General features: G+C 44.5%; 1 protein-coding gene across 1 annotated transcript; it reads right to left on the reverse strand.

The window, feature by feature from the left end:
* Positions 1-26: 26 nt before the first annotated feature.
* LOC309437573 (TOG array regulator of axonemal microtubules protein 2-like) lies at positions 27-27,101 on the reverse strand (the record flags this gene model as incomplete). The annotated part of the gene is made up of 15 exons (XM_082048116.1): positions 27-403; positions 2,394-2,480; positions 3,793-4,009; positions 5,201-5,462; positions 6,817-6,920; positions 7,852-7,969; positions 9,027-9,185; positions 10,348-10,583; positions 12,353-12,458; positions 14,089-14,230; positions 15,709-15,856; positions 16,806-16,888; positions 25,431-25,547; positions 26,298-26,432; positions 27,053-27,101. The coding sequence occupies 15 exons, from the start codon at positions 27,099-27,101 to the stop codon at positions 156-158; spliced, it is 2,211 nt and encodes a 736-aa protein (XP_081904242.1). The 3' UTR covers positions 27-155.

Genomic DNA, 27,101 nt, shown 5'->3' on the forward strand with positions numbered 1-27,101 from the left:
ATCAAAATATACTAAGTAAATCTGTAACTATAAACTCTATCAGGTAAATCCTCTTCTTCAAACACACAGAATACAACGAATGCCACCAGCACATCCACCTTTGCCTCCAGCTGTCCCACTCACTCCACACCCCTCAGTCTGTTTGCTGGAGCACATCAAGCCTTCACATTCAGGTTCAAGAGGTCCCAGAGGTTTCTTGTCACATGCAGAGGCTGGTTGGTGGCGCACTCCTTCAGGCTGGGGCCCATCACTCCGTCAAGGCTCTTTGCAAGCTTGGTGAGCACAGCCCTGACACCGCCGCTTCGGACAGGCAGGGCCTTGTTTCCCAAAAAGAACCAGAGCGCAGGCAGGACATAGCGGTGGACGGTTTGAGGTTTCCGGGGATAAACAGTGGCCACAAGCACTGCCAGGTGAGAGAGACAAATAGATTAACAGCCGTAATGGAAACAAGTACGTTCCTTGTACCTACAAGTACCTACAAGTTTTGGTTCTTGGAAGGCTTTTCCGGCTAATATCAGCAAGCACAAAGGCCCCAATGATCCAGAAACAGGCAACAGTGGCTGATCGTCCACTGAACAGCATAACCAACCTCTGAGGACCTTAATCTCTCCAAATCAGAGGCTTTGTATCCGTGATAGACTTATCAAAGTGACTCATACACATTTTGTAAATAATTTCACTATCTGCTTCTGCATTACAAATGCCAAAAATGTCAAATCGGAAATGTTTATTTCCATTAAGAAGTTGTCTAAACCAGCTGCTGAAGATTTTGAAATGCAGCTCAGAGAGGTAATTGAAACAAAAGGATGATTACTTTTTTTGTGACCTTTGACGAAAAATGACAGAAGTCCCGTGTGGCTGTTCCTTTTGCTCAGTGGCACACAGCAAATGGCAGTATGACACCACACTTCAAAACTTCAGCCCACAAAAGATGTGTGCTGCCTGACAGTTTTCTTAAAAACATCAGTGACTGACTGAGGTCTGTGACAGAAGGGTCCAATCTGAGGTTTTTTCCCCTCATACTTAGTGGCTTTCTAATGAACAGCTGTTTCAAACTTCAGGATGTCTTAGATAATTACTCAAACCCCATTGCCATGGCATTTGAGCATCTCACGAGTTTAATGGCCATTGCCCTCACAACATTCCCTAAAATAGGGGAACTGAGAAAAATCTCACACAGGGGCCTGATAATGAACACGTTCTGCACATTCTCTCTGAAGTCTGTTCTCAGCTCATTTTCTGAACTGAGCTCTATTAAATACAAACAAAAATTTACTACCAATAGGCTCCTTGCATGGCAGATTTTGCTGAGAGATCAAATTCTGAAATGGTCTGAAGAGAGCTTTGTTATCTTCTGTTCAGTAGAAATGTTATGCAGTAACTATTTATTATTCTGTAGTGGAAGGACTTTCATTTCCTCTATGCCGTTAATCTAGCATCAGTCATCAACATTTAAACAGCTCCTGACAGTACCTAAAGCCAACTCTGGTAAGCAGGAAAAGGGTACCTATTTTAAAATAGGAGTTAATTTATGTTTAAATGCTCTTAAACACAGTGGTCACTATGGAGCTTCAGAACAGAAAGACCTGTCTGTTCCCACTGAATCCCAGAGAGAACATCTGCGCTCTTTAAAGTAGTTCCAATTTATGTTCAAATGCTGTATTTGAAAAAGAGATTAAAATAACTGTAAAAGTAAATTTTGGGTTTACAGAGATTTACTCTATTCAAATCATCTTTAAAGGCCCTTTTATATTTGTTATGGCTAAACATGCCCTTTTGAGATTCATAATGAAGAAGCAAAGTGTATTAAACCTTGGATTAAAAGATGCTGGCATAATTAGAAGTGGATTTAGTCCTAATTAAAGCCAGGCTATAAATACTGTAGTATATATTGAGATTATAATTTTTTCCCTTCCTTGGCTATTGCTGGACAGAGCAAGCTACTATTATAAATCAATTATCAGCTGTACTTCCAGTGCGTTGCACACTGCTGATACAGTAGACTGTTTGTACATCCTGAAATGAGTCCATATGATATCTGCAATACAGGCAGGGAGCCTCAGTGGGTTGGGCTGAACTGCCTCCTTCTGCCCCCAAATCCTGCCTTGCACAAAGTCCTTGCCTGTAATATGTGTGTTGAGTTTTCACCTGCACTGTGACCCCCCAGGCTCTGTTTCCAACAGGACAACAAGAATCCTATGACGACAAAACAAACTGATCCTCACAAATACCAGTTGCCACAATACACCAAGTACAAGTATTTTGCAGGAGGAACAAGCTCAGGACCTTCTGGTGTTTGATAAGCGACTGCACTGTCTATTCTGAGGCGTTCCCTTTAAATATTCCCTCTGAAGACTTGACAAGAAGCGGAGATCAGCTGAAGAAGGCAATACCTGAGAGACATTCTATGACATCCAGCAGAGCTTGGCCGCTGAGGTAACGCACTCGGCTGGCCAAGATTTGCAGCAGCAATGTGTTATCTGAAAGAGAAACGTTTATTTCCGCTCACTCTTCCAAGGTTATAAGAAACAAAATAGTTAAAAAGGGAAGGAGGGGAAAAGGCAGAGGTAACTGCATTTTGTAAAATGAAGGAAATTTATGCCAGTTTCTGAGTCCTTTACTTCTTTCCTTCAGCTTACTTGGGAGGATTTTAAATTCAAAAAGAAAAGTTCTCATTTCACATTTGTAAATCCAAAGTTAACTGCCGTGTGGACCGTACGCTGGGCCGTACGCTGTGAACAAGCCAGGGCTTGGGGTGACTGAGGGGCACTAGGACCGCACGTAAGTGAACAGAAGCTGGTCTGCCCTGACCCAGGCTGCAGGAGGGGCGTCGCTGCGCATACAGTGCCCTGCAGCCAATCACCATCTTGGGGGGGAAGAATGACTGCATGTGTAACCAATCATAGCCTGTGCTTGCCGCATGGCCTTTCCGTATTGACTATATAAGGGCTGGGAAAACGTGGTCTCGGGGACATTGCTATTCAGTGTTGTTAAGAGTTCATTAAAGGGTATTGATGTTAAATTCATATTGAATTAGACTCATTACTCTCGCCGGCCCGCCCGTCGTGCTCAAAGAGGTCCTGCCGGCAATTTTGCATTCTCCACATTGTCTCACTGCTGTACAAGGAGCTGTGTTAAAACTTCCACATCAGGGCCCTCAAAATTTAAATCACATGTAAGCAATGAAAACGTTTTGCATCCTGGAGCTTTGCAGAAGTGACCTCCTTCCTTGTCTAAGGAAAAGGGTCAGAAGGCTCAAAAGTTCATGCATCCATTTACATCTGGATTTATACTTGTTTATTCTAAAGAAGTGGGAAAGAAGCCCAGCAAGAGCAAAGAGCCTCCACCACACTTCCCCCTATGTGTTTCAAGGAAAAAGCACATTCCTTTCATCTTGTTTTAGTGGTTGTAAACAGAGTGCACATATTAGAAATCCAATTTAATAAAAACCGTATGCATGCAGTTTCCCAGGAAAAATGGGAAAAACAGTCATGACAGGTGCTAGTGACTTCCCTCATGCTCTTATAGTGGGAACTTAAAATAATCCCTAGAATGTCCTCTCTGCAATAATCAGACCTATGACCCAGGTGATAAGCAGCGTCCATTCAGCTACACGTCCCAACATGATACAACCGATTGGGATAAAAAGAATGCAGGCAGGACTTCATACACATCTTGCAGCAGCTGGATGTTCCCACAGACAACAACAGCCATCCACAGACTTAGTGCTCACTTGGCTCTGAGATGGAGGAGCCGCAGCTGGGGAGAGTCAGTGTCAGAGGTCAGCCTTACCTAGGTGATCAATGCATGCTTCCAGCACATTCACAGCTGCAGTATAAATCCCCAAGTGCTTTGAGTTCAGGTTCTCAGTGACTGCTACTACCAGAGAGGTCAGGACTGGGTACAAGGCATCTCCGAGTATGGCTGTCATTGAAGCCAGTGCCTCCAGTGCCCGCTGTTTCACTTTCTTGTTGCAGTCCTGAAGTCTCGGGACAAAAACGTCAAAAATCTGTTAAGAAAACAAAGGACATGAAATCTGGATTAAAATGTCTTTGTTTCAAGGAGAGATGTAGAAACAAGAACCCAGAAATGTAGAACGTGATGTTTTCTGTTAGGTCAGCACTTACTAGCACAATTTCACTGTTTTCGTATGGGCTAGTCACTGTAGTGGTTGCACCTAATGGCGGTTGGAAAGATTTTCATATTTTATTACGAGGTTTGAGTGGGGACAGGATAGTTCATATGGTGTTTCTCTTAACATTATTTACATAATTATTTACATAATTCATTGCTATAAATCGTTAAATTATTCCCATTTTAATAATGCAATATCTTTGGTGCAGAGGTATGAAAACAGGTACTTATGATACCCATTTTTCCATAAAGTTCCCTCAAGTACTGAGGGCAGTATTGATTTTGCCAAAACTGTGGCTGGATGGGATCCAAGTGTTGTTTTTATCTGTCTCAGAACCTGCATCTGGAGGAGTGCAGGGCTCTGATGAACTCTTCAGTATCCAGACCATTTGTCTGGCTAACAGGTAGACTTCTGAAGTTTAATGTGTTGTGTAGTTCTCATTAGAGCAGGTTCAGTCCCTTGACAGCCACATTATCAGGCACCATTTGCTGGAAAAGGGGAAAAAAAAACAGCTGCTGGGAGGAAAAGGAAGAGATCTATCTCTAGCCATTGTCTTCCTCTTTCCAAAGAGAAAAAAGGACCCACAGGAAGGGTGAGAATGGTCCCAATCAGGAAAGGGATGAGGATAGAAGTAAATAGGCAGAGTTGTGTCTGCAATAGAAGAGAAAGTTTACAGGAGTATCCTTTAATTTTTTTTTTTTTTAATCAACACAGCCTGATACTTCTCCTCCACCCCAACCCATTTCTCTTCTAGAGAATAATTTCCAGCCTTTCAGTGACTGTATTTCCTTTATTTTAACCTAACTGGTAGTAAGATACAGCAAAAGCTACAGCAACAGGAAATTCTGTCTCATGAACAGCACCAACAGACACCTGCCAGAGAAATACATTTGGACTGAAATTACTTTCCTGATGCCTGGAGTTGAATGAAATTATTCGGGGTGAGAAGAGACCAGCCTGTCCCAGACATCTAGTATGTAACGTAAGACACACTGTTTTAACTTTAATGGTACAGGCTTGGGAAGGGACCTAACAGGAAAGGAGCGATGGAGATGCCCTGCCTACCTGGGATATGTCAGTGGAGATGAGCTGGGGGTTGGTTTTGCAGTGATCTAGGAGGAGCATCACTCCCTCCATTCTTGTCTGAAAGTCCTCAGCTGTCAGGAGCTTGCAAAGCTCCTGGCGCTGTTCAGTCTCTTCCTGTGATGGGCGACGGGCTGTCTGATGGGCTGTCTGACGGACTGTCTGACGGACTGTCTGACGGACTGTCTGACGGGCCTTCTGACGGGCTGTCTGAGAGGGTGTCATGGGTACATCAGAGACAGACCTTAAAATGGAAAATAAAAACAAAGTTAGACCTTCTGGTGATAATATCTCCCTTCAGCTAACTGTGAGGAATGTAACTTGAGAAGACTTCCCAATGATGTGATTTCAGCTAGATCTTTATCTGAAAAGCAGCTTTGATCTCATTACAATCATTACAGGAGACAACCTGGACTGAACATTATCACTAGTGCTTACTCGGGAAAACCAAGGCACCAAGGATGGGATGCATCTCATTTATCTTCAGGTGTCTTCCCAGGTACTCATCCAGCATCCCTATGTGGGGAAAAGTAGGCACTACAAAGTTTAAATGCCTCATCTTATGGCAGGTGTCTGTATTATAAGGAAATTAATTGTCCTGGAGAAGTGCCTTTACAACAGATATGGGAATCTGGATAAATAGCTCAGATGCATCTGAACAGATGAATCCTACCCAGACAGATCAAGGGGCAAAGCTGAAGGGATCCAGAGGATCAGTATCAGAGGCAAAAACTGAAGCCAGCCATCCCGCTACTGCGCTTACATTATTGATTCCTTAGCGGCTGGATCCACAGCTGGACAAACCCAAGGGGAACAATTGTCTTGGATCAGGCTCTCTCTGCCATGAGCACAAGCAGCTCCTAACCCCACTACTGAGGTGTGTGGTCATCTTCCTGCCACTGCTGAGCACAACAGAGCTAAATAAATCCACTCTGTTACCAGAGAAGAGCAGGTACAAGTAGCTCTCTCGCTGGCATGGAGAGACAGCAAGGACCAAACTCCTATCTTGAGTGCTGACTGAGGCACAAGGGAAAAAAACATGCTGTCTATCAACCAACCGATAATGGGTCTCAATGACATGAATAGCTACAGAGTCCACACTGGTATGTCTATTGACCAGAACTGCCAGTACTGTTTGTGAGTCAGAAAGCAATGACTCCGCCAGGCCAAACAAAATGCATAGGAAGTGCTATTTTTGGGAATGGCATCTTGGTTCTAGAATGGGACTTCTCATCAAACCACCCATCTCAAAAAGACTCCACTGAGATAGGAATACCCTGATTGAAATTACTTGTCCCAAACCAAACAGCGGAGAAATGACCCTCTCGCAGCCTCCACAACACTGTCCTCGCCACCGCACTGGATTTTCTGAACTAGAACTGGTGGGTGTCTCTTCCTCTCTCTCAATTTTTGTGGAAAACCCTCCAGAGAAGTTGTGTTCAGCCTAACGTAGAAGTAGACATTTTTGATCACAGAATATTTGTGGGGCAAGGAAACAATCTCTGGTACCCCTTGTCTCCACCAGAAAGATTTTTTTGAGGAAGAGACATGCAAAGCTTGCCATGTGCTTTGTCAGATATAACAGAAGTGCTCAGTACCCTCCAATAGAAGGCAAGTTGTCCTGGGGCATCATCAAGCCATTTTTCTTAGACTTCTTGTGCTCCTTGGCAGAGGGAGGTTCACATGGATGGTCTTCTGTCCCCTACACAAATACATAAAAACCCATGAATCTATAGAAGATAAAAGAGGAAATTACTTGTTTAAAACACAAATTATAACCAGGAAGGATCACTGCTACCAAGAAAGGATTAGGAAAACATTTCCTAACTTAGAGAGGGAGATGGGCCAGAGATCCAGTGATGTCTACTATTTGTTTTCAATAACATAAGGTAGATTATAGGTGCTACCATAATGGGCAGCAATATAAAATTCAGAATTCATTAGTCTTGTGCACAAATGGGAATAATGCAAACTGGTAAGGAAAAAAACTGGTGGGAAACATTTGGACTTTCTGGAGGGTGGCCCATTGTGTTGGGAGTTTATTTGGTTTACGCTCATTCTCCCTATCCCAGCACAAAGACACATTCCTGTCTAGAACGTAAATGGAAAGGAATGAAAAAAACAGGGATGATTTTCCATGGGATGCTGAATTCATGAAGCTTCTTCCAGCTTCAGAGAGCATAACAGCAGGGCAGTGTTCCCAGAATACACACAATATGTGTACTAATTATGATTGCCTTGTGCATCTTTTGTATATTTGGAAATTTTTTTGGCACTAATACTTCATCTGTTGCAAAGACTCTACTGCCTTCAGCAGCACTATTCTCACTTCCTTGCTTTATTGGGGGTGTGGGGAGTAGCATTGGGTTTTTTAATGCTTGATGGTAAAACCATTTTCTCCTACTTTCCCTTCCTGTTTGTGGCTGATATTCAAAATACACCCACTTTCTTTCTACCTATACTAGTTCATTCACTGTCTGAAGATAAAAAGGCTGAGGATCAACAGCTCATTCCCAGGAGCAAAAGGATTCAGCAGAAGAAGAAGGAGGTAAAGAAAGATGAGGTATGTTCAATCTCATATTAGCAATCTCAGTACTAGCATAAAGAAGACATTTCTCCTGCCAAGCACTTACTTTCTGCTTAATCATTGCCATAACAGCTTCCAAGTCACGTGAGGGGGCAGACTTTTTCAAGTAACTGTCAAATTTTGGATGACTCATCAATAAATACAGCATCTTCCGTCCATAATATCTAACATAGGAAAAAGAGAAATTAATACAGACTACTACTGTCTTTTCTCCCTAGCCTTGTGAATAAACGAAGGAAAAGCGTTAATAAACTGATATTTTAAACTCAGCATGTGTAATACCTGCATGAGGAGGTATTACCTCTTCAGCAAAGAGATTTACCTCCTCTTACTGCCACTGCACAATGCTACCAGCTGAACACAAGAGGAGAACATGGGGTAACAGGAAAATACTATTTCACTCTGAAACTGAGGGTATGCTTCTGTGGAAGCGAAAGATCCCGTGGGACAAGTGAAGACCACCTCCTGCTTGCATGTCATGGCTTATTTGCAGTGTCTTGCTGCCATTGCACAATAATTTACTTCCCCTTAACTGACAGAGAAGCTAGGACAGATGACCTCATGCTTACTATTTAGTATTCTATAATACATGTATGCACACAGGGAGCTAATTGATCATGTGTTCTTCGCATCTATTAATCAGAATTTAATTAATAATCAGACTAATGGTTTGGTTGGTTTTTGGTTAGTTGCTTTGGTTTTGCTACTATGAAACTTCAGCTACTGTGAAGAGGGAATTTGGAGGTCATTCAGCCACAGACAACAACATTATACAATGATTGGGAAGAAAAATTTGTGACTACAATAGGCAATTAAATCTGCAGAAGGGATTTAGAAAGACTGAATACATCGTTTGAAAACAGCTGCATTTTTTCTAGGACAGTCTTAACCTTCCCAGAAATAGATGTTTGGGACCATTCGGTGACGAACAGTGGCCAATGCTGCAGCTTTGCTTTGCACACATAAGACGAAACAGAATTGTTTGACTGACTAATCTGAGCTCAGCTGATCTGAATAAAGAATCATTCAAGTCACAGGAATTTGTCAATGGTCCCTCTTGCTGGACAACCTCATCTTACCCAGTACAGTCATCTCCCCAGACATTATCCACACTGTGAAGTAACTTTTTAAATTTTACCTTCCGCTCTTTTGTGGTTTTATCATTTATAGCCAGACACCAAACAGTTTTCAAATTTTAGGAGGTGAAATGAAGATCATCACCTTGTGTCCTGATGACAGTCCAGAGCAAGATTCACCAGCATGCCCACCAGCACCTCAGTATTGGTAGGTATGCCTGAGAGGAGCTTCTTGGCTCCAATTCGCTCCATCGCAGTCAGCAGGTGTTCGGCCGCAGTCTTGCGCACCAGGACATTGCGGTGTCTGCAAACAAGGAAACAAAGACTGGGGCAGGGGGAAAAAGAGGGCCAGAAGCCCAGGCCTCGGTCACAGCATGGTCCCTGCCATTGCTGGGGAAAGGACACACAAGTTCTTACTGCCATTTTAGCCACCTGTAGATGATTTGTCCTCAGATAAACACAAAATTGGCATTGTACAGAGAGGCTACCTGCAAGTAAGAGGAAGGAGTTCTACCTCCCTGGACTATTTGATACTCAATTTCTTTCCTGAAATTTAGTCTGGGAAAGGGGGAAATGAAAGACAATTCTTGCTGACTCATCAGAGGGCTCCGCTACACAAACAGAACTGCAGCAGTCCTGGGGGTTATTCCACCTGTTTATCTCCAAATCTGCAGAGGGAAATTTTTCACAATGAGAACAATCAGTCATTGGAATAATCTCCCCAGGGAAGTGACTTTCAGCTGGACAGGGTGCTGAGCCACCTTGTCTAGACTGCACTTCTGCCAAGAAGGGTTTGACCAGATGGCCCAGGTGATCCCTTCCAATCTGGTACTCGGTGCTTCTATGATTTAAGGCAGCATTTGCTTCAGTTATCCCATGGGAGTCAGCCTGTGAAGGCACCTCTAAAGCTGCTCACTATCTCAAGGCTGACTTGCAACATCAATTTGAATAGAAAGTAGAGATCTCAAGGACATGACAGTCAGACAGAGACCCCTTAGTAGGAGCTGCGCCTGCTGAGCCGCACCCAGCACGTGCTCCATGTGTTAGCAATTAGCCTCCTTATTTCTCAAGTTAATGGCATAATGATGATGCATGGCTTTTCTCAGTGCCTCTGTGGTTAGCGCTGTGAAATACCAAAAGGCGCTCATTGCTAGAATTGCTATTGTCCCTCTTCCCGCAAAGCCACAAGGCAGTATCACCACGCGTTGCAGGAACTTTTGCTTCCCCATCATTCACCACGTCTCACCAGCATTGACATATTGTGAGAACAAATAGGCTGCAGTAGGGCAGAAGCAGATGCAAGAGGAAGGGAGAGAGGATTATGATCAGAGAATCTAATCACCGAGGTCACAGAAGATGCAGGAGAAAGGACCCTTCCCTCCCATCCATTCCCTTCTGCCTCCCATCCCTTCCTCCTACCGACACAATTCAAGGTGAAGGATAGCACTAAGAAAAGAACGACGTACTGGACTCCACTGGCCATGAGAGCAGTCATTGCTCGTGCAGGAGTCACACTCCCCGCCATGAGCCCCAGGGATTGATTGGCTGCTGTCTGAATGAAGTCGCTGGTGTCCCCCATCTTCCGCAGCAAGACCCGAGCAATCTCATCCACTTCGTGGTCCATGTCCTTCTTCATGGTCCTGAAGAGCTCTCCAAGAGTGTCGATTGCACAGCAGCACACCTTTGAGCGGAGATTGTTCACCTGGGGAAGTCATGAGGGGAAATGTAAGAACCATCCTGCAGAGAAAATCATTTCACCAGATGAAAGTCCCATGAAACAACAAGACTTCTCACCGTGTCCAGATGGAACATAAGAGCACAGTAAGAGCAGAAGGAGCACAGGAGCACACTTACTCTGACGCTAACTTCTTCTCTGGCCTCAGGCCCACTTATACAATTTTAATGAGACTGAAAGCTTTAAAATATTGTTTAATCTAGAACTAAGTGTGCTACTCAACCCATAATGTGCACTGCTTTGATTTGAGGCCTTAAAAAAAAAAAGTCAATGGCTGTTTTTAAACTATAAAGGCACAATTCATAAAGACAAGACAGAGGAAAAGTAGTACTTTCCTCCTGTCCAAAATCGTAGCACTGGCAGTTTGAGCACTCAACGAGGAAATTGAAAATACAGGCTCAAGTCTACAATCAGGCTAATATGCAGCATGGACTTGGAGTCCATCTGCTGCTCTGCCTGGTCAGGAGAACCCCAGCTGTTGGACTCTAGGTACTCAAGGATTTTGGAGGTCGCATACAATTACAGCTGCAACCGTGGGGTTTTGCAGCATTCAGGGCTGTTCTTGGGTGACCCCTGCTTCCAAAAGTCTCTCCCATAAGGGTAAGGAAGAAATAACTGAGAGTCACGTGCTTCATTTGAAAAATACTTGGAAGGACAGACCAGTACTTCTTTCTGCCAGAATTAGTTGTGCTTCTTAATAAAAGAAAACCACATAAGTGCTAGAAGTGCTTGTGAAAGCAAAATCTGGGACTGGAGTGAAACAAAAGCTGAAAGATGTCTCTGTGCATGATTGTAGAACAGAGAGGAGGAAATTTCCTCAGAAATAGAAAAGTGATATAAAAATCAGATGAGCTAACCTGAAAGGGCTTCTCGTCCTAAGCCTGATCTCACAGGGGTAGAATCTGAGTCCTGCATATCTAAACAGAAGGGTTTAAAGAGTCCAACACCACAAGGGACATTCAAGCCTCCAATGTCATTAAATATTGGACAAGAGGAGTTGCTTTCATGGAAATGAGCTGTCCTACTGTCTTCTGCAAGCAAAGGAAAATGTTATATATTTGGCAATCATGTAGTAAGAGTACAAGTCTGTGGCCTGAACTGGCTGCTAAGTGCCAAGTTGGAAATACAGCCATAGATGTTATTAATTAGCTTAGGATGAGACCTCTCTGTTCACTGAGAGATGAGACAGTGAAGCTGTGTGTGACTGCCCTGCTCACCCCACAGCCAGGCTGCTCTAAGCACCCAGTTGCTGCTGTGCAAAATTCCACAGGCGCACAGAGTCAACAGTTCAGTGGAAAGGGCAAATTACCAAAAAGCAAGCAGAAAGGAAGGAGGAGAAAACATCATCAGGAAACACAGGCAAATAAATACCTGCAGTCACTCACCCGCGTTGCTGAGGAGGAGGAAGAAGTGGGAGGAAGCTGGGAGGCAAAAGCTGCAGTGTTTAATTACAGCTTGGGCAGAGACTTGGGCTGTGGCAAATCACCTGCAGTTTCTGCATTTGTATATTGCATGAGAATGACACCTACCTCAAAGAGAAGAGACACAGATGCCCTACATGCCTGTAAATACAGCTATATATGCAGACAGATCATAGAGATAGTTGACATAGCCCTTAGAAAAATAGGGAATAAAATAGTGATGAAGGCAGACACCCACGTAAATGAAGAAGCACATATCAACTCTATGCTCCATGTACGAGGTACATAGGACACAATTGAACATAACATTCTTACCTCTTTGATAACTACCGAGGAAACATCATGAAGTCTAGAAAGAAGGACTTCTGAGTGGGAGATAGCCAGGCGTCTGATGCTGATGAGTCCCTTCACTTTCTCCTCCCTGAAAGGCAATTACCAAAAAGATTGACTTTTCTCACCACCCAAGAACTTGGCAGCACCCTCTGAAATTACCAGGGTGCTGGCTCAAACAAGCACAGGGAGGTGCTTCTTATACAGCACTTAATTAAATTGTGGACTCGTTGCTACAGGATGAGGTCGTGTTCAAAAGCATACATAAATCCAAAAGGCAAATAGATGGTTTCAGAATGGCTGGGTTAATTTGCAGCTGCTAAACAAGACAGCCTTCCTGAAATCACTGGCACACAAAGTCTCTATGTCACTGCTTCCTAGAAGCTGGAAGACTGTGCCATGTTTCTGTTTCTTGCACGCTCCCTGTACCCTGTGTCTGAGAAACAGTCCCGTCTGGCTGTTACCGGGGTGTTTTCCCTCTTTGCCATCCCCACAGGGCAGTGCAGGAGGGAGAGTCTTCACTGCCACTTCATAGCTTGAGTTTGCACTCTACAGTCTAGTCTTGTTCCCCACAGCCTTGCCCTCCCCTCCCCAAAAAAGGCAGCATGTCATAAAATACTCCATACCTGGGCAAGAATAGCCAAAAAGCTGGATTTTCCAGAAAATCCCTACTTAAAATAACACCTACAACAGCAACATGTTATTTAAAAGTAGTAAAAACCCACCTCTTTCAGCACTTTCTTGGTGAAGGACCTGAGCTACATGAAGACATGTTACAGTCACTGTTCACCAGGGCGGCAGGGCAGGGCTGGGCATCCACCCCCACTGGGGTCCCTGAGTGTAACCCAGACCCTTCACACCTGCAGCAGCTCCCTGCACCTCACAGGGCACCAAACAGGAGTGGGAAAGAGAAAGGAGAGAGGGGCAAAACAAAGCGATATTGCACAAGGAAGATATTGCATCATGGAAGACTTTTCATGGTTATCCCAGTGTGAATGGAGCCTTAGTGCACATATGCTGACTCAGAAATCAAAGAGACAACCAATATCACCTGAAATTTGCTGAGCCTCCTCCTGTCTGTGTTCAATTTCAGGACACACTGTGATTATCAACAAAAACATCTTTGGCCCATATTAAGCAGTGAAGAAGAAAAAGGTTAATTCTAAAAGTGCAAGATTCCTGAAGGATTTATTTTCTTTTTACTTGTCTTCTGCCACAAGGCTTTCAGAAGAAATGACAGGCTGAGAAACTCCGTACCACATCTCAGTCCATTTCTCAGAAATAGGAAAGAGGAACTCCCCATAGGTGCTTCTGGAACTTAGCCGCAGGAGGACCAGAGATAAATCCTCACTCAGTCCCACCTGGGCCAGTGACCTGAGGCCCCAAATCTGTAAACTCAAGACCACTTCCATCCTGCTTCTGGCCTCTGCCAGCAAATCATCTTGTTGTCAACTTTCTCTCTTCCCTGAAGGTTTCATTTGCAGCTACGTGGAGCAAAAAGCCAAGCTAGGAAACAGCAGGGACCTGCTGCGGCTGTAGCGCTGCTATGGACCAAGGCAAATAAAAGGCTGCTCTCACATCTTTATATTGTGATTATTTTGGAGTGGTTTCAGTAGTTCCCTTGGGACATCTGGGCTGTTTGGGCTCAGAGGCACTAGAAAAAAGGTTCTAACTTACCTTTATACTGAGAGGGAGAAAGACTGAACAGGGGGCTTTCTTACCAGTCATCGCTGCTGAGCCACGTGAGCGCGTTGACCAGCGCCTGCTGTGGGTTAGGGTAGGGTTTGGCTTCCTGGGCGTCCCTGCACTGTGGCTCATCTGCCCCCTTGGAGTTGTCCAGAGCAATGGGCGGCAGTGAGGTCACTGTAAGGAGAGCGTCAGACATCAGCATTGCGTACCCCAGGGCGAGGCACCCTGCCACTGAGCAGATGGCAACCCAGTCCCCATCCAGGATTACATATGCAAGCAAACTGGCATTGATTCAGTGGCTTCCCTGCTGTCTGGCTCATTTTTCCAGCACCCAACCATCTCCCGTTCGTCGCCAGTTGGGCATCAGCTCCTTGTGTGAACCTGAAAATTGCACACACAGAGACAGCTCCCACATCTGTATGGGTACCACAGCCAGCTTGCAGATTCATAGTGCTGCAGGGCTTACGCTCACCAGGAGCCAGTGCTGCTCAGCAGGACTCGCTAACCCCAGGAGTAAGCTCCTGAGGTGTGCACAAACCTCCCTGTATCATCTGCTGTGACCTGAGGCAGTGGGGACAGAGGGACCCTGTAACTTTCTGAGGAAAAATCTCCAGCTGTCCCCAGCGAGCACCGAGCCTGAACAACCAAGTCCTGCTGGGCTTGGTCGAATGCACAAGGAGCAAGTGCCAGGGAATAGTGATACGTGACCTGCTGAGCCTGACAGCACCTCTGTTCCCATTTATCTCAGCTATTCTGGACAGCAGGCAGCTAAGTGCACGTGCATTTTAGCATACCATCGGGAAAGTAGTAGTTGATGGATTTCACTGTTTTCCGAGCATGAGGAATATTTACTATTTCAGAGGTACCCATTGGCTGTATTTTGAAGATGCTGAGGTGAAATTTATTTGTCATCAAATGTACTTGTTTGCAAACTATGCAAAGCCTAAGCTTTCTCTTGTGGAAAAAGGCAATTTCTAGTCTTGATAGTTGTGACAAAAAAAAAAGCCTTCCAAATGTGAACTGAGAATAAAAATATGTAAATATAGATGCAAATTGTCGGCAAACACAGTTTCTTGATGATAAATATACCAGGTATAAGAACAGTCAGATGACATATGCATTTCTTATGAAACCTATTTATCATCAAAAGCATTGTAGGTCAAAAACTTCATGCATTGCCTGCAAAAGCTCATTTCCTAAAGTATAGACGTAAACATCTGAGCTGTCTAAAAGTACTGAGTATAAATATTACATAGAATCTGTGCACTACTATGGACTCTGCAGTGTTTTTATGCTACCTTACGTGTTCTACGAAGTACGGAGGAACTGTAAAATCAAAAATATTCAGATGGGTACTAATTGGGATGTTACCGATACCACTATCACTGACATCAGTGACATATGTATATATGCACAAGTATGTGCATATACACAACTATATTCGAGGTGAACGGAGACGCATGTAGGGCTAGTTCTGATCAGTTTTGAAAATTGGAGTAGCATCACTAGGAAGGAGCATTCAAAATATCATTCTTAGCTTCCACTCAGATGCAAGTTTAACAGCCTTCCAGTCCAATTTCACAGACATTTGCAACACTATGTAAGTAGCAAGCAAGCAAACAAAAAGGCCCACAACTATTGCAACCACTTACTTTTGTTGGCTGCATCCCTGATGTTCAGTGCAGGGAGCCGCAAGGACTTTTCTGCCTCCTCCTCCCTCTCCCTCAGCACAATCTTCTGCTCTCTCCTTTGCTGGTCGTCTATTTTCTTGTGAGATGACTTGCACAAGACAACGCGGATCTAGTTGCAATGGAAATAAATCATGGCACATGAAAAAAGATGCACAAACCACACACAACACCTCATCAGGAACACAGTGGTAGCATGTCATCTTCTTTACCGCAGCTCCATATACATCTCAATAGTTTCAGAAGAATTCCTCCTTTCCTCATCTTGGCAGACAATTACAGCTAGTGATGTGTAACACTCCATTGCCATAACCTTCCACTGGTCCAAGGTGCTGTTTCTCAATCTATGTCAGGAAGCCCTGCTTGAACCAAGAGAGTCATAGCAGCGCTCCAAGACAGATTAAGAGCTCACCTTACCGTGAGCAGGTGGTTCAGTTCCTACAGGCTATGGCAGGGGAATAAAACCCATCTGCAATAACCAGCAATGAGAGGTAATTTGCTGTTTCTTAACATTCATGGCCAGTAATTGCAGTTGCTTCTCACTTTCTTGCTTCTGAATGACTCAGCTGCTCTCTGAGAACCCAGAGTCCAAAAAAGGAGTCACGTGAAAACAAGTTGGAGGAACATTGGTCTTATTGAATAGAAAAACTGTGAATGAGATGGCTGTGAGATACAGCAAGAAGGGTAACTAAGGCAAAGCAAGGTCTTCTATTTTATTTTGCAACCTTCCTTGCATTCAGCATTATAATCTTTGCTTATGTGCTTCCGGGCATGCACTGTGCACATGTTCACTAATGTGTAACTTGCCCTGCCATTCAGATCTGCTCTAAATCGGCCTCCACACATAAAGAATGCTTTTTGCCTAACCTTAGCACCGCCTCCCAACCAGTAACTTCTGCACCAGGGAAAATACTCAAGTAATTGCTCTGTAGTTGTCAAATGTATTCCAAATAGAATCTGCTCCACAAGAGTGGAAGATTATGATTTTCAGTGACATTTTGTGCTAAGCACTGAACAGTCATTGAAAAGGAAGCCTGCTCACCCCTGTCCTTAGCCCTTACCTTTTCATTGCTGATCTTGAAGTCATCGACACTCAGGAGGCGAGGTGAGGGGAACATTGCAACTGGGGTCTCCAAAGATCTGCCTAAGGATGGAAAGCCCGAATTAAGAGTGAAATCAGCAGCTCACTTGAAGTGCATGTACACTAATGCATGCAGTATGGGCAACAAACAAGAGGAGCTGGAAGCCATCGTGCAGCAGGAAAACTATGACATAGTTGCCATCACAGAAACATGGTGGGATGACTCATATGACTGGAGTGCTGCTATGTGTGGCTACAAGCTCTTCAGAAAAGATAGGCAGGGTAGGAGAGGTGGAGGGGTGGCTTTGTATGTTAGAGAGTCACTCGACTCTGTTAAACTTGAGGTCAGCAGTGACAAGGTTGAGTGCCTGTGGACCAGAATCAGAGGGAAGTTCAACAAGGCTGACATCCTCCTGGGTGTCTGTTATAGACCGCCCAACCAGGACGATGAAGGAGATGAATTATTCTACAAGCAGCTGGCAGATGTCTCAAAATCGACGGCCCTTGTTCTTGTGGGTGACTTTAACCTGCCGGATATCTGCTGGGAGCTCAATACTGCACAGAAGAGGCAGTCTAGGAAGTTCCTAGAGTGTATAGAGGACAATTTCCTTCATCAGCTGGTAAATGAGCCTACCAGAGGCAAGACCCTGCTGGACCTACTGTTTACAAACAGAGAAGGGCTGGTGGGAGATGTAGTGGTTGGAGGCCACCTGGGGCATAGCGACCATGAAATAATAGAATTTTCAATACTCAGAGATGCAGGGAGAACCATTAACAAAACCTCTATGCTGGACTTCAGGAGGGCAGATTTTTGCCTATTCAGAAGTCTAGTTCAGAGCATACTCTGGGAAACAATGCTTAAAAACAAGGGGGCCCAGGAGGGTTGGAAATGCTTCAAGCAGGAGGTTTTGAGTGCACAGGAACAGGCTATGCCAGTGTGCCGAAAGGCTAGCCGGCGGGGAAGACAACCGGCTTGGCTAAACAGGGGGATTCTGAATGAAATCAGAAATAAAAAGAGACTTTACCGACTGTGGAAAAAAGGGCTGGCTACTAATGAAGAATTTATGGAAATAGCTAGATCATGCAGAAAAAAAATCAGGGAAACAAAAGTGCAATTTGAAGTTAATTTGGCCAATTCTGTCAGGGATAATAAAAAGTCCTTCTTCAAATATGTTAATAACAAAAGGAGGGGCAAGGAAAATCTCCATTCTCTGTTGGACTTTGAGGGAAATATAGTTAACAAAGATGAGGAGAAAGCTGAGGTAATTAATACCTACTTTGCCTCAGTTTTTACCAGTAAGACAGGTGGCACTCAGGACAACTCATCTCTGGAGGTGGTTGACAGAGATAGGAAGCCAAATAGGCCCCTTGTATTCCAGGAGGAAATAGTTGGTGATTTACTGAGCCATCTGGATCCTCACAGGTCTATGGGACCAGATGGGATCCATCCTAGGGTGATGAGGGAGCTAGCAGAACTTGCCAAGCCGCTCTCCATCATGTTCCAACAGTCCAGGCTCACTGGGGAGGTCCCATGTGATTGGTAATTGGCCAATGTTACCCCAGTCCACAAAAAGCTGACCCTGGCAACTACAGGCCTGTCCAGAGAAGAGCAACACGACTGGTGAAGGGACTTGAACATAAGACCTATGGGGAGAGGCTGAGGGAGCTGGGGTTGTTTAGTCTAGAGAAGAGGAGGCTTAGAGGTGACCTCATCACTCTCTATAACTACCTGAAGGGAAGTTACAGCCAGGTGGGGATCGGTCTCTTCTCCCAGGCAGTTAGCAAGAGGACAAGGGGGCATGGGCTTAAACTCTGCCAGGGGAAATTTAGGCTGGATATTGGAAAGAAATTCTTTACAGAGAGAGTGGTCAGGCATTGGAATGGCCTGCCCAGGGAGGTGGTGGACTCGCCGTCCCTGGAGGTTTCTAAACTGAGATTGGACATGGCACTTAGTGCCATGATCTAGTAAACGGACTAGAGTTGGACCAAGGGTTGGACTCGATGACATCTGAGGTCTTTTCCAACCCAGTCGATTCTGTGATTCTTTGATAAGGTTGTGTAATTTTTAAGATACTGTCTGTCTCACTTTACTTAGTAAGCTAAATTTGCTGAAATCTTAAACTGTATGTTGTAAAGTTCTGCTCATATTCACTGAACTTGTATCTACTTAATGAAAACAAAAGCAGATACAGACAATCATGGACACCTGAGACAAGTCCTATTTTGTACTTTGCTGAGCAAAACAGGATTCATTTCGACCAAATAATGCCTTCAAGGCCAGCACAAAGTGGCTATGGACTATAAACATGTCTGCAATTAAACAAAATAAGGGCCTGTCTGAAGACAGTGAAAGAATCCAGTGAGAAGCAAAAAGACCCCAGATTCAAATAATGTTATTGGACTGAATCATCGCATGAGGGGACATAAGCAGGTTGAGATGCAGAATGATGAAACTTTTAAATCCTAGGCAAGCAATATAAAGAATCGCGTGTGCCCATATAATCCTTTGGCCATAAACACGTAGAATCCATGGCCTGTTTTCCTTTACTCTTTGTGTCTCTTAGATATAAACTGTTGACCAAGTCTGGGGCTAAGTTTGGATCTAGCCACATCTAGACTCCTCTCCAAGAAGGAGTTTAGAAAGCAAGGGGATCCTTTCTGAAACTCACGACTCAACGGGAGGGCCTCCCCCTACCCTTTCACATCCCCTGCCCCCATATAAATCACTCTAAACAACTCTCACCCGATTCTCCTTCACACACGACGCTCTCTTAAGCTGTTCTCTGAGTAAACACCGCGCTCTGGCAAACTGGCAGTCGTCGAGGACAGTAACCTCAAATGATTCTGTTTGGTGGTGCACTTGCATTCCAGCATTGTGACAGCTCAACATTCTACATATTTGCATATGTTTTGCTAGTTGTCCATCCATAACTGCAAAATTTCTTTCCTCTCCTTTCAAAGGGTTGACAACCCACAATGGTTTCTAGAGTTTGGCAATGTCCAATAAGCAGATACTTTCCGAAGTTATAATGGTTTGAAAGTCCTTTGTTCCTGTAATTCCCACTCAATTTTGGATTGAGTTTTAGTTTGGTTTGGTTTTAGATTTCTCTTCACAACAAAGAAAATACTAAGACACAAACAATTAATCACCAGGTATTATAACTAAAAGGAGGTTTGCACTCTGCATTAGATGTCCCCACTGGCATATTTGATTATTGTATCTGCAGGACACAAATTGTCCATCCAAATCTTCTCCTTTGTTCTGCTTCACCATTACAGGGCTTTATTCCCTGCTTTCTTTACTGCAGAGACACCCAAAAGCAACAAAAATGTAGCCTGCCCCCCAAAATTTCTGATATTGGCTGTTCCTGAAAATTCAAGATTATACACAGCATGTTTCCATGCCTCGTGTCGTGTCCTGTTCAATATCTTCCCCATTCCTCTAAGGCTGGCCTCTCACTTGTACAGCATGAAGAAGAGCTGCTGCACTTGCCAGCATCTCCAGGGTCTCGTGATCAGCACTTTGAATGCAGCTTTTGTACACGCTCTTCCTCCCTGAGCTGAGCAGCTTTCCTGGGCGCCGGCACTGCCGCTGCAGGCAAACATCCTCCAGGCAAAAGCTGCAGAAACAGGACTGCAACAAGCCCAACTGAAGGAGTCTCCAGTCTGCTGCAGCCCTTTACCTGCTGTGAAATCATCTTGCATTGCCATGGTGGGGGGGAGCGATGGGTTCTTTGCAGATGAGAGTCTACTTGATGTGCTGCTGGGCGGTGGGCCTGATACAGCTGCTGGTGGGTTCCCCTGCAGCATCAGGAGCCTGCATGGAAAAATAACACTGCTAGTGCAAGTGACAGCCACCGATTCCTGGTATCGCCTTGCCTACAGGGTTCCTGCCTACAAAACAACATTAAAATATATTTAAGCTACATTTTCCACATTCTGTCAAAATCATAGCCATAAAGTCCAAACGCTGGACAAAGACTACTGTTGGCATAACGAGGGAAACGTAACTCCACCCCAGCAGCTGCTCTCCCCATGGCTGTACGGGCACGGCAGCAGAGGCAAGTCTCTCAGCAGGCCCAGTGCTGTTGGGCCCAGCACAGTGTCTCGGGGTTGTTCCCACTGACCTCGGTGCTGCTGCCACTGCAGCAGGAGCATTGTTTCACACATTGGATACAAAGAGCTGTAATGTCATGCTGGACTTACCCCAAGAATAACTGGAAAAATGGGGGATAGAATAGTTTGCTCTTTTTTAATACAAATGTACTTGGATTTTAGGGGGGGTTACCAAGGCTGATGATAGTGGAGACTGGTGTGTCACTCGTATCTGTAGCACTTTTCACCAGTCTGCAAGACTTCTTTTCTGCAGAAAGGGGTAGGTAAGATTTTCTGACACATCCATGAGTAATTCTGAGCCACAACTCAAACCACAAGCCAAATACTTCCAAATCTGCCACTCCTTGGGAAAGGAAGGAGAAAAGCAGCTGAAACAACTGCTGTTGTAGCTGAATTGCCTACATTTATAGCATTGCTCAGGTATCTATCGTGCTTGCAGCACCTCAGCAAGCCTGAGGCTACAGCACAACCCAGAGTCAGGGCTGCCAGCTATCCAGAAACTGCCTGCCATTCTCACATCAGCAAGCACACATCCCAAGGGGCTCGAGGAGTTGTAGGCAGTGTTATAGTGCACAGGGTATATGAGAGTAAAGGAAGTTTATGCTTAGCCCTTCAGGTTAGTGCTACAGCAAAATGTGACATTTTTCAGCCTCAGTCTCTGCAGACACTTTCCTTAACACTTTGGTTGCTTTCACTTCGAAACTCTATAGAGATTTCTTTCCACCTTCTGATAGGTACCTCAGTTACCATACAGGGCTTTTGCTTCCTTAAATGGATTAACCCATTTCTTATGGCCTAAGTGAGAGGTAAGAAGGGATTTTGCTGAGTGTACCTTAGGATAAGAGGTCAGGATGGTAAACCAGCAGTAAAGTTCCTACAAACGTCAGTGAGTACAGAAGGATGCCAATGTGAGCTGCTTTTGAAAATCCACTCATAGGTGCCTCTGAAGGTCTGCAAACAGAACAACTATCACATGCTAGCTAAGTGCAGCCAGAAGGATCAATCACAGAACAGTTCAGTTAAATTATTAGAGAAGGAAGAATGCCTCTGCACCAGATGGAAGAAGCAAAGGCAGGTTCCTATTAATGTATTCTGTAAGCTTCAAACAAATCACGAAGAATGCCTGTACAGAGACTTTAGGTACCCTCCTATCAGTCAAACTTATAGTCAGATAAAATGCTATCCTCAAGCAAATTTCAACAGAAATTGTTCATGTTGCAGCAAGGCCCTGTACTGCTCCACCTCCTACCCAAGAGATTTAATTCTGCTCAAAAGCTGTCAAAGTGTTCATCTGGAATAAAGCAAGTGATTTCAGAAAGGCTGGAGTCAACTGACACAGTCAGGCCACTTCTGGCTTTCACCCTTTTTTTGTTAGTCTCGATAAATTCACAGAGACAGCTTAAGGTCAAGGAATGAAGGTGCTTAGAAGGTTTTTAGAGGCTAATTCCCATTACTTTCAATGGAAGGCAGGCACTAAATACCTTTAAAAATAGAGATGTAGGTCTATTTGGACTGCGTACTTTAAAACAAGCAATGGAGTTATAATTGTGAGTTGGACTAGGGCTTAAAGCAGGGATTAAGGTATATTTTCTTTCATCTCACTGTATAGGATAAATATCTAAGAAATATGCCAGTGGCAATTTTGGCTGATTAAATGAAGCTGAGGATGCCACATTTCCTAAGGTATTTCAAATACCCAAGCTAAAGTTGTAAGTCATAGAATAAGTGTATTCTGTAGCTAGGGGAGAAGGCTGCCTCTGCCACTGACTTACCCTGCACCACAAAGCCAGGCTCTCCATGCCTCAGGTCTGTTCCTCTGCCAGGCTGTCCTACCTAAATGCTAGCACACTATAAGTGCAACTAAGAAAGGCATTACTTACCACACCTCTGTGGCCCCCCCAGGGTTAATTGCCTAAATTCAGGGCATAGTTCCTAATTCAGGCCAGCTACATGATATGGAAAACCCCAGATGTACAGCTATGCAGGGCCACCCCTTTCTCCCTTGCACTGAAACCACTGTAACCTGAATTATCATTAGGCAGAGCAATTTGCCTGCAGCCTGGGGGAAGCGTTGGGTGTGCAGGACTCATCTTCTGCCACTACTGACAGGAGATTGGAAAACAAGCTGGTGCCATTCTCTGTACAGAGGAGAACAGTGGCAGAGGTTCCCTACGAAGTGAAAAAGTGTTTGCAAATGGCTTTCTGGAGAGGAAAAAATGGAACAGAGCTGCATTTGAACAGCTCCAGGCCCTGTGATGTTTCAGTCGACAGTAAATGTGCTCCTTGTCATCCTTCTGCTGGGTTAATCAAAAGGAAATGCATCCTCTGGGATTTTCAGCTTCTTTGGATCATTAGTAACCAGTAAATGCAAACAGAGATTATTTAATGCTACCATTACTTTCTTTCCCACCTAACAAGCTGTTTCTCTGGTGGCTTCCCAGAGCAATAAACATACAGTAGCATTACATGAGACATGCTGATACCAACAACCCTGTAGAGTCCATCAGGATTGGAGCCACTGTGGAGGTTGAATCAAATATCTCACCAGCTAGAGAGTTGTTGTTAGGATAAAATTAACTTGGAGTGATGACAGTTGTTTGGGGTTTTTTTGGCCAGTGGATTTCAGCTTACAGGGCCCTAATGCATCTTTAACATGAAGTTTTTACATGGAGAAAACAGCCATCGCCCAGGGGCACTGGGCAGCTTCCCCAGGCCTGTGGGAGAATCACGAGTCAGATCCCTGCCCTACTAATTGTATCTCTCACCCCTTTTCGATGTTCTTGGTGTCAAAGCTGCTTAGGTTAGAGGCACAGCTCCCAGGAAGTGCTCCTTTATCTTTCCTCTGCACGAAGGTGCAAGCAGGATTACACATCCAAAATCTCCTTTCACTTATCGTTGAACTTACTGTTTTGAGGAATTTCTGAACCAGCAAACTGCTTTCTCAAATATTTACTTGTTACTAACAATTGTTACTAATTTTGTATAAGTTGTTAACAATATTAACCAATTGGCACACACCAAAGATGTAATGTTAAAAGCAGCACCCACATGACGCTTTTTTAATAAGTTCTGCCCTCAGCTTTCATTCAGAAGATCTTAAAAGTTCAATGCCCCTATCGAAAATTCCTTTAATGGCTGCCTCTCAACAGAGCAGGCCTGCTCAACCATGAAACGAGTTACCACAAGCAGCAGCTTACCCAGGGCAGCAAATCAAGAGTTAGGAATAAGCTGATCTGAATGCCAAACCTCATTAGCTCCTTCAAAAAGCACTTGAGCAATCCCTCATGCCAGCTCTAATGAGGTGTTGTGCTGGACACCACGGTTATTTGAGTACTGTACACAATTTGCTCCCACTGAGCACTGCGACGGTCTCTGTTGGAGCTGTGGCCAAGGGCGGTCATTCCCCAAAGGTGGGTGATCGATTGCTCTGTGGGCTCCTGTGACTGCATGACACAATGAGACGAGAAAGAGCCAAGTACACTGACACACCTTGAGTGTAACCCAACCTCGACCAAAAGCGTCAAAACGTTTCCCCTCCTCACCTAGGCATTTTGAAGAAAACCTTCAAAATGTGAGATCCGGAGCTCATGCAGGGTTTTGCAGAGCATCTCATGCAGAGAGGTCCTTGCTGCAGGGGCTAGTGCTAGAAAAAGCATGCAACAATCAGCTGCTGCATCTCTTCTGAGAGCGGGTCTTCACGGCACATAGGATTTCTGCCATGGATGAAGGCCCTAGATGCCAAACACTCAAGGCTTGGGTACAGATGCAGTCACAATCAGCACCTTGAACTAGATGCATCCTCAAATTAAGTCCAAACAGTGGCCCATGTCTTGAAATGTTAGATCAGCTGTTTCTCAGCTCACATCTGTTTCTTCTAAAAGAATTTTCCTTAGAAATATTTGGCTCGTCTTCATCAGTGCCTTCCTCTCAGCAGCCTCGGGGAAAGGGATCTACTGCCTCATACTCCAGTGTGAAGCCATCTCTCAGGACTACTAAAATACGTTCCCTGGCCAGTAGTTTTCTGCTGGTAGTGCCCTGAATAGTGTTCCACACATCTTTCATACAGGCACAAAACAATGCCAAGCACGCTAACTACAGCAGGTTTCCACAAACAGCTGCGTAAATCCAAGATAACTGCAAGTGAGCATTCTAAGGGCCCTGCTGGTTTGACTGAAAATGGGTAAATTTTCTTCATGCATTTAGAAACCGTTCTTTTTTATAGCTAGCATGCTCATTATTTGGACTTAGTTTGAGAACAAGAGATAACACCCCAGGACAGAGTTAATGTTTTTAATTGCTCTGGTCTGAGAGCCAAGGACACTCTGAGCTCTGCCCACAGGTGTGAGGCAGCGAGGAAGGGGGCAGAGATGGAGCAGAGCTTGACTGACATCCACACCAATCAATGAGAGTATTGCATCCCATTAGCATCATGCCACGTGGGGGTGGCCGCCTCCTTGCCCAGTGCTGAAGTCTTGCACATCAGCCTCACTGGCCCAGTCATCCAGGGTAGGAATGGCATTTGGTTTCCTCCCATCGCCATCGCCATCCTCATTCAAGAACCTCTGCTGCTTCTTCATCTCGATTGTCAATATGGACTGAAAAGAAGCTGCAGATCAGGTAAAAAGAAAGAAGTGTGTTAGTTGACCTCACACCTTTACAATCAACCCATCCAATAAGTGAGACATTCACAGATTTTTTTAATACTTCAGAAGATCACATTGCTTTATTTTACATAAAACTAGCTTCAGTTTACTTCCTTTGAACACCATTGAGCTAGCAAGCCAGGAGAGAGAGGTTAAAAACCCCACTGGTAAGAGGGGGAAAGAGATTCCCATTTCAGGCCTTGGCTTCTGTGAAGACTGCCAGTAAAGACCCACACAGTGCTACTGGTATTTCTGAAAAGCAGAAAGACATCTCAGCAAGCAGGCAGATCTTGCCAGCGTTTCTACAGCACCATCCCATACTCAAGGTCAGATCTGATGGGCAAGCAGAGGAAGAACTAGGAATTTACCTATGGCAAGACCACACACTAATAGCAAGGATAGAAACAGACCTTGCATCTCATTACCGTGCCTGATTTATGGCAGTTGGGCCACAGTCCCTGTCCTGGCTGGCAGTGGTAGTGATTTGGCTACTGTTGATGAAGGAGAAAGCGTAATGAACTAATGATAGCGAGATGTGATGCCATATGCACCACTGAAGGAGGGCAGGATCATCTGCAGCTCTCTGTCAGCCACCTGCTCTGATCCAGAGCCAGCACATGAGGACTGACCTCCAAGGACCCTTTCTCCCTGATTTTTTTTTTTTTTCATTTGGCTGAGGCGACCATTGCGCATTCAACCCCCTTCCATCTCACCTTCTTCTTCAGTGGTCCAACTGCTGCCACAAAACTGCAAGTTTGAATCAATGCTTCCGCCTCGCAGAGCCTTGTATCTGGGTTTGAATTTGGGAACGCTCCCACAGTAGACACCAATTGAGGTGTGGTATTTAGCTTTAAAATAAGGACAGTACAAAAGACTCAACTTCACAACATTTGATATGGAGACAAAAAAAACAGACACTTTTTTTCATAGAAGATTAACACACCAGTCCTGGCCTCTGGAATGGTCACTGTGATGTGTGCTCTCAACCTACACCCAGCCACACCAGCAGCAGTTTGATACAGGCTCCAAAGGAGAGAAAGGCCTGAGCTGTAGCCAGGCCAAGAACTTCTTTTAGGAAACCCACAAGGAAGTAGAATGGCAGAATGAACAATGATAAGTTGTGGGTGCAAGGAGTCTCAAGCAGACCTTTCCCACTGTATGCAATTTGACTTCAAGCCAATCACTTTATTCCATAAATATTGTAATAAGTGATGGTCAAAATTGTTATTGTTGAGCAAATCGAGTAGGATTCAATTATATTATGCATATTGTTGTAAGCAGTAACTACGCTTGTACAAGTTTGATTATGTTTTGTAGAACCTTGTAATATTAGTTAAGCCAACCCTGGAGCACCAGATAACAGAGTGCCCGGATGGAGCACCAGATAACAGAGTGCCCAGATGGTACAACAGATAACAGAGCGCCCGGCAGCTCGTGGACACTGTCAACTAGCCAACCAGGAGCTAACTCGTCAGGGTGTCCCAGCGTGTGAACGAGTACATAACATATATAAGCAT

Source organism: Streptopelia decaocto, assembly GCF_964273445.1.
Source record: "Streptopelia decaocto genome assembly, chromosome: 3".
Lineage (NCBI taxonomy): Eukaryota > Metazoa > Chordata > Aves > Columbiformes > Columbidae > Streptopelia > Streptopelia decaocto.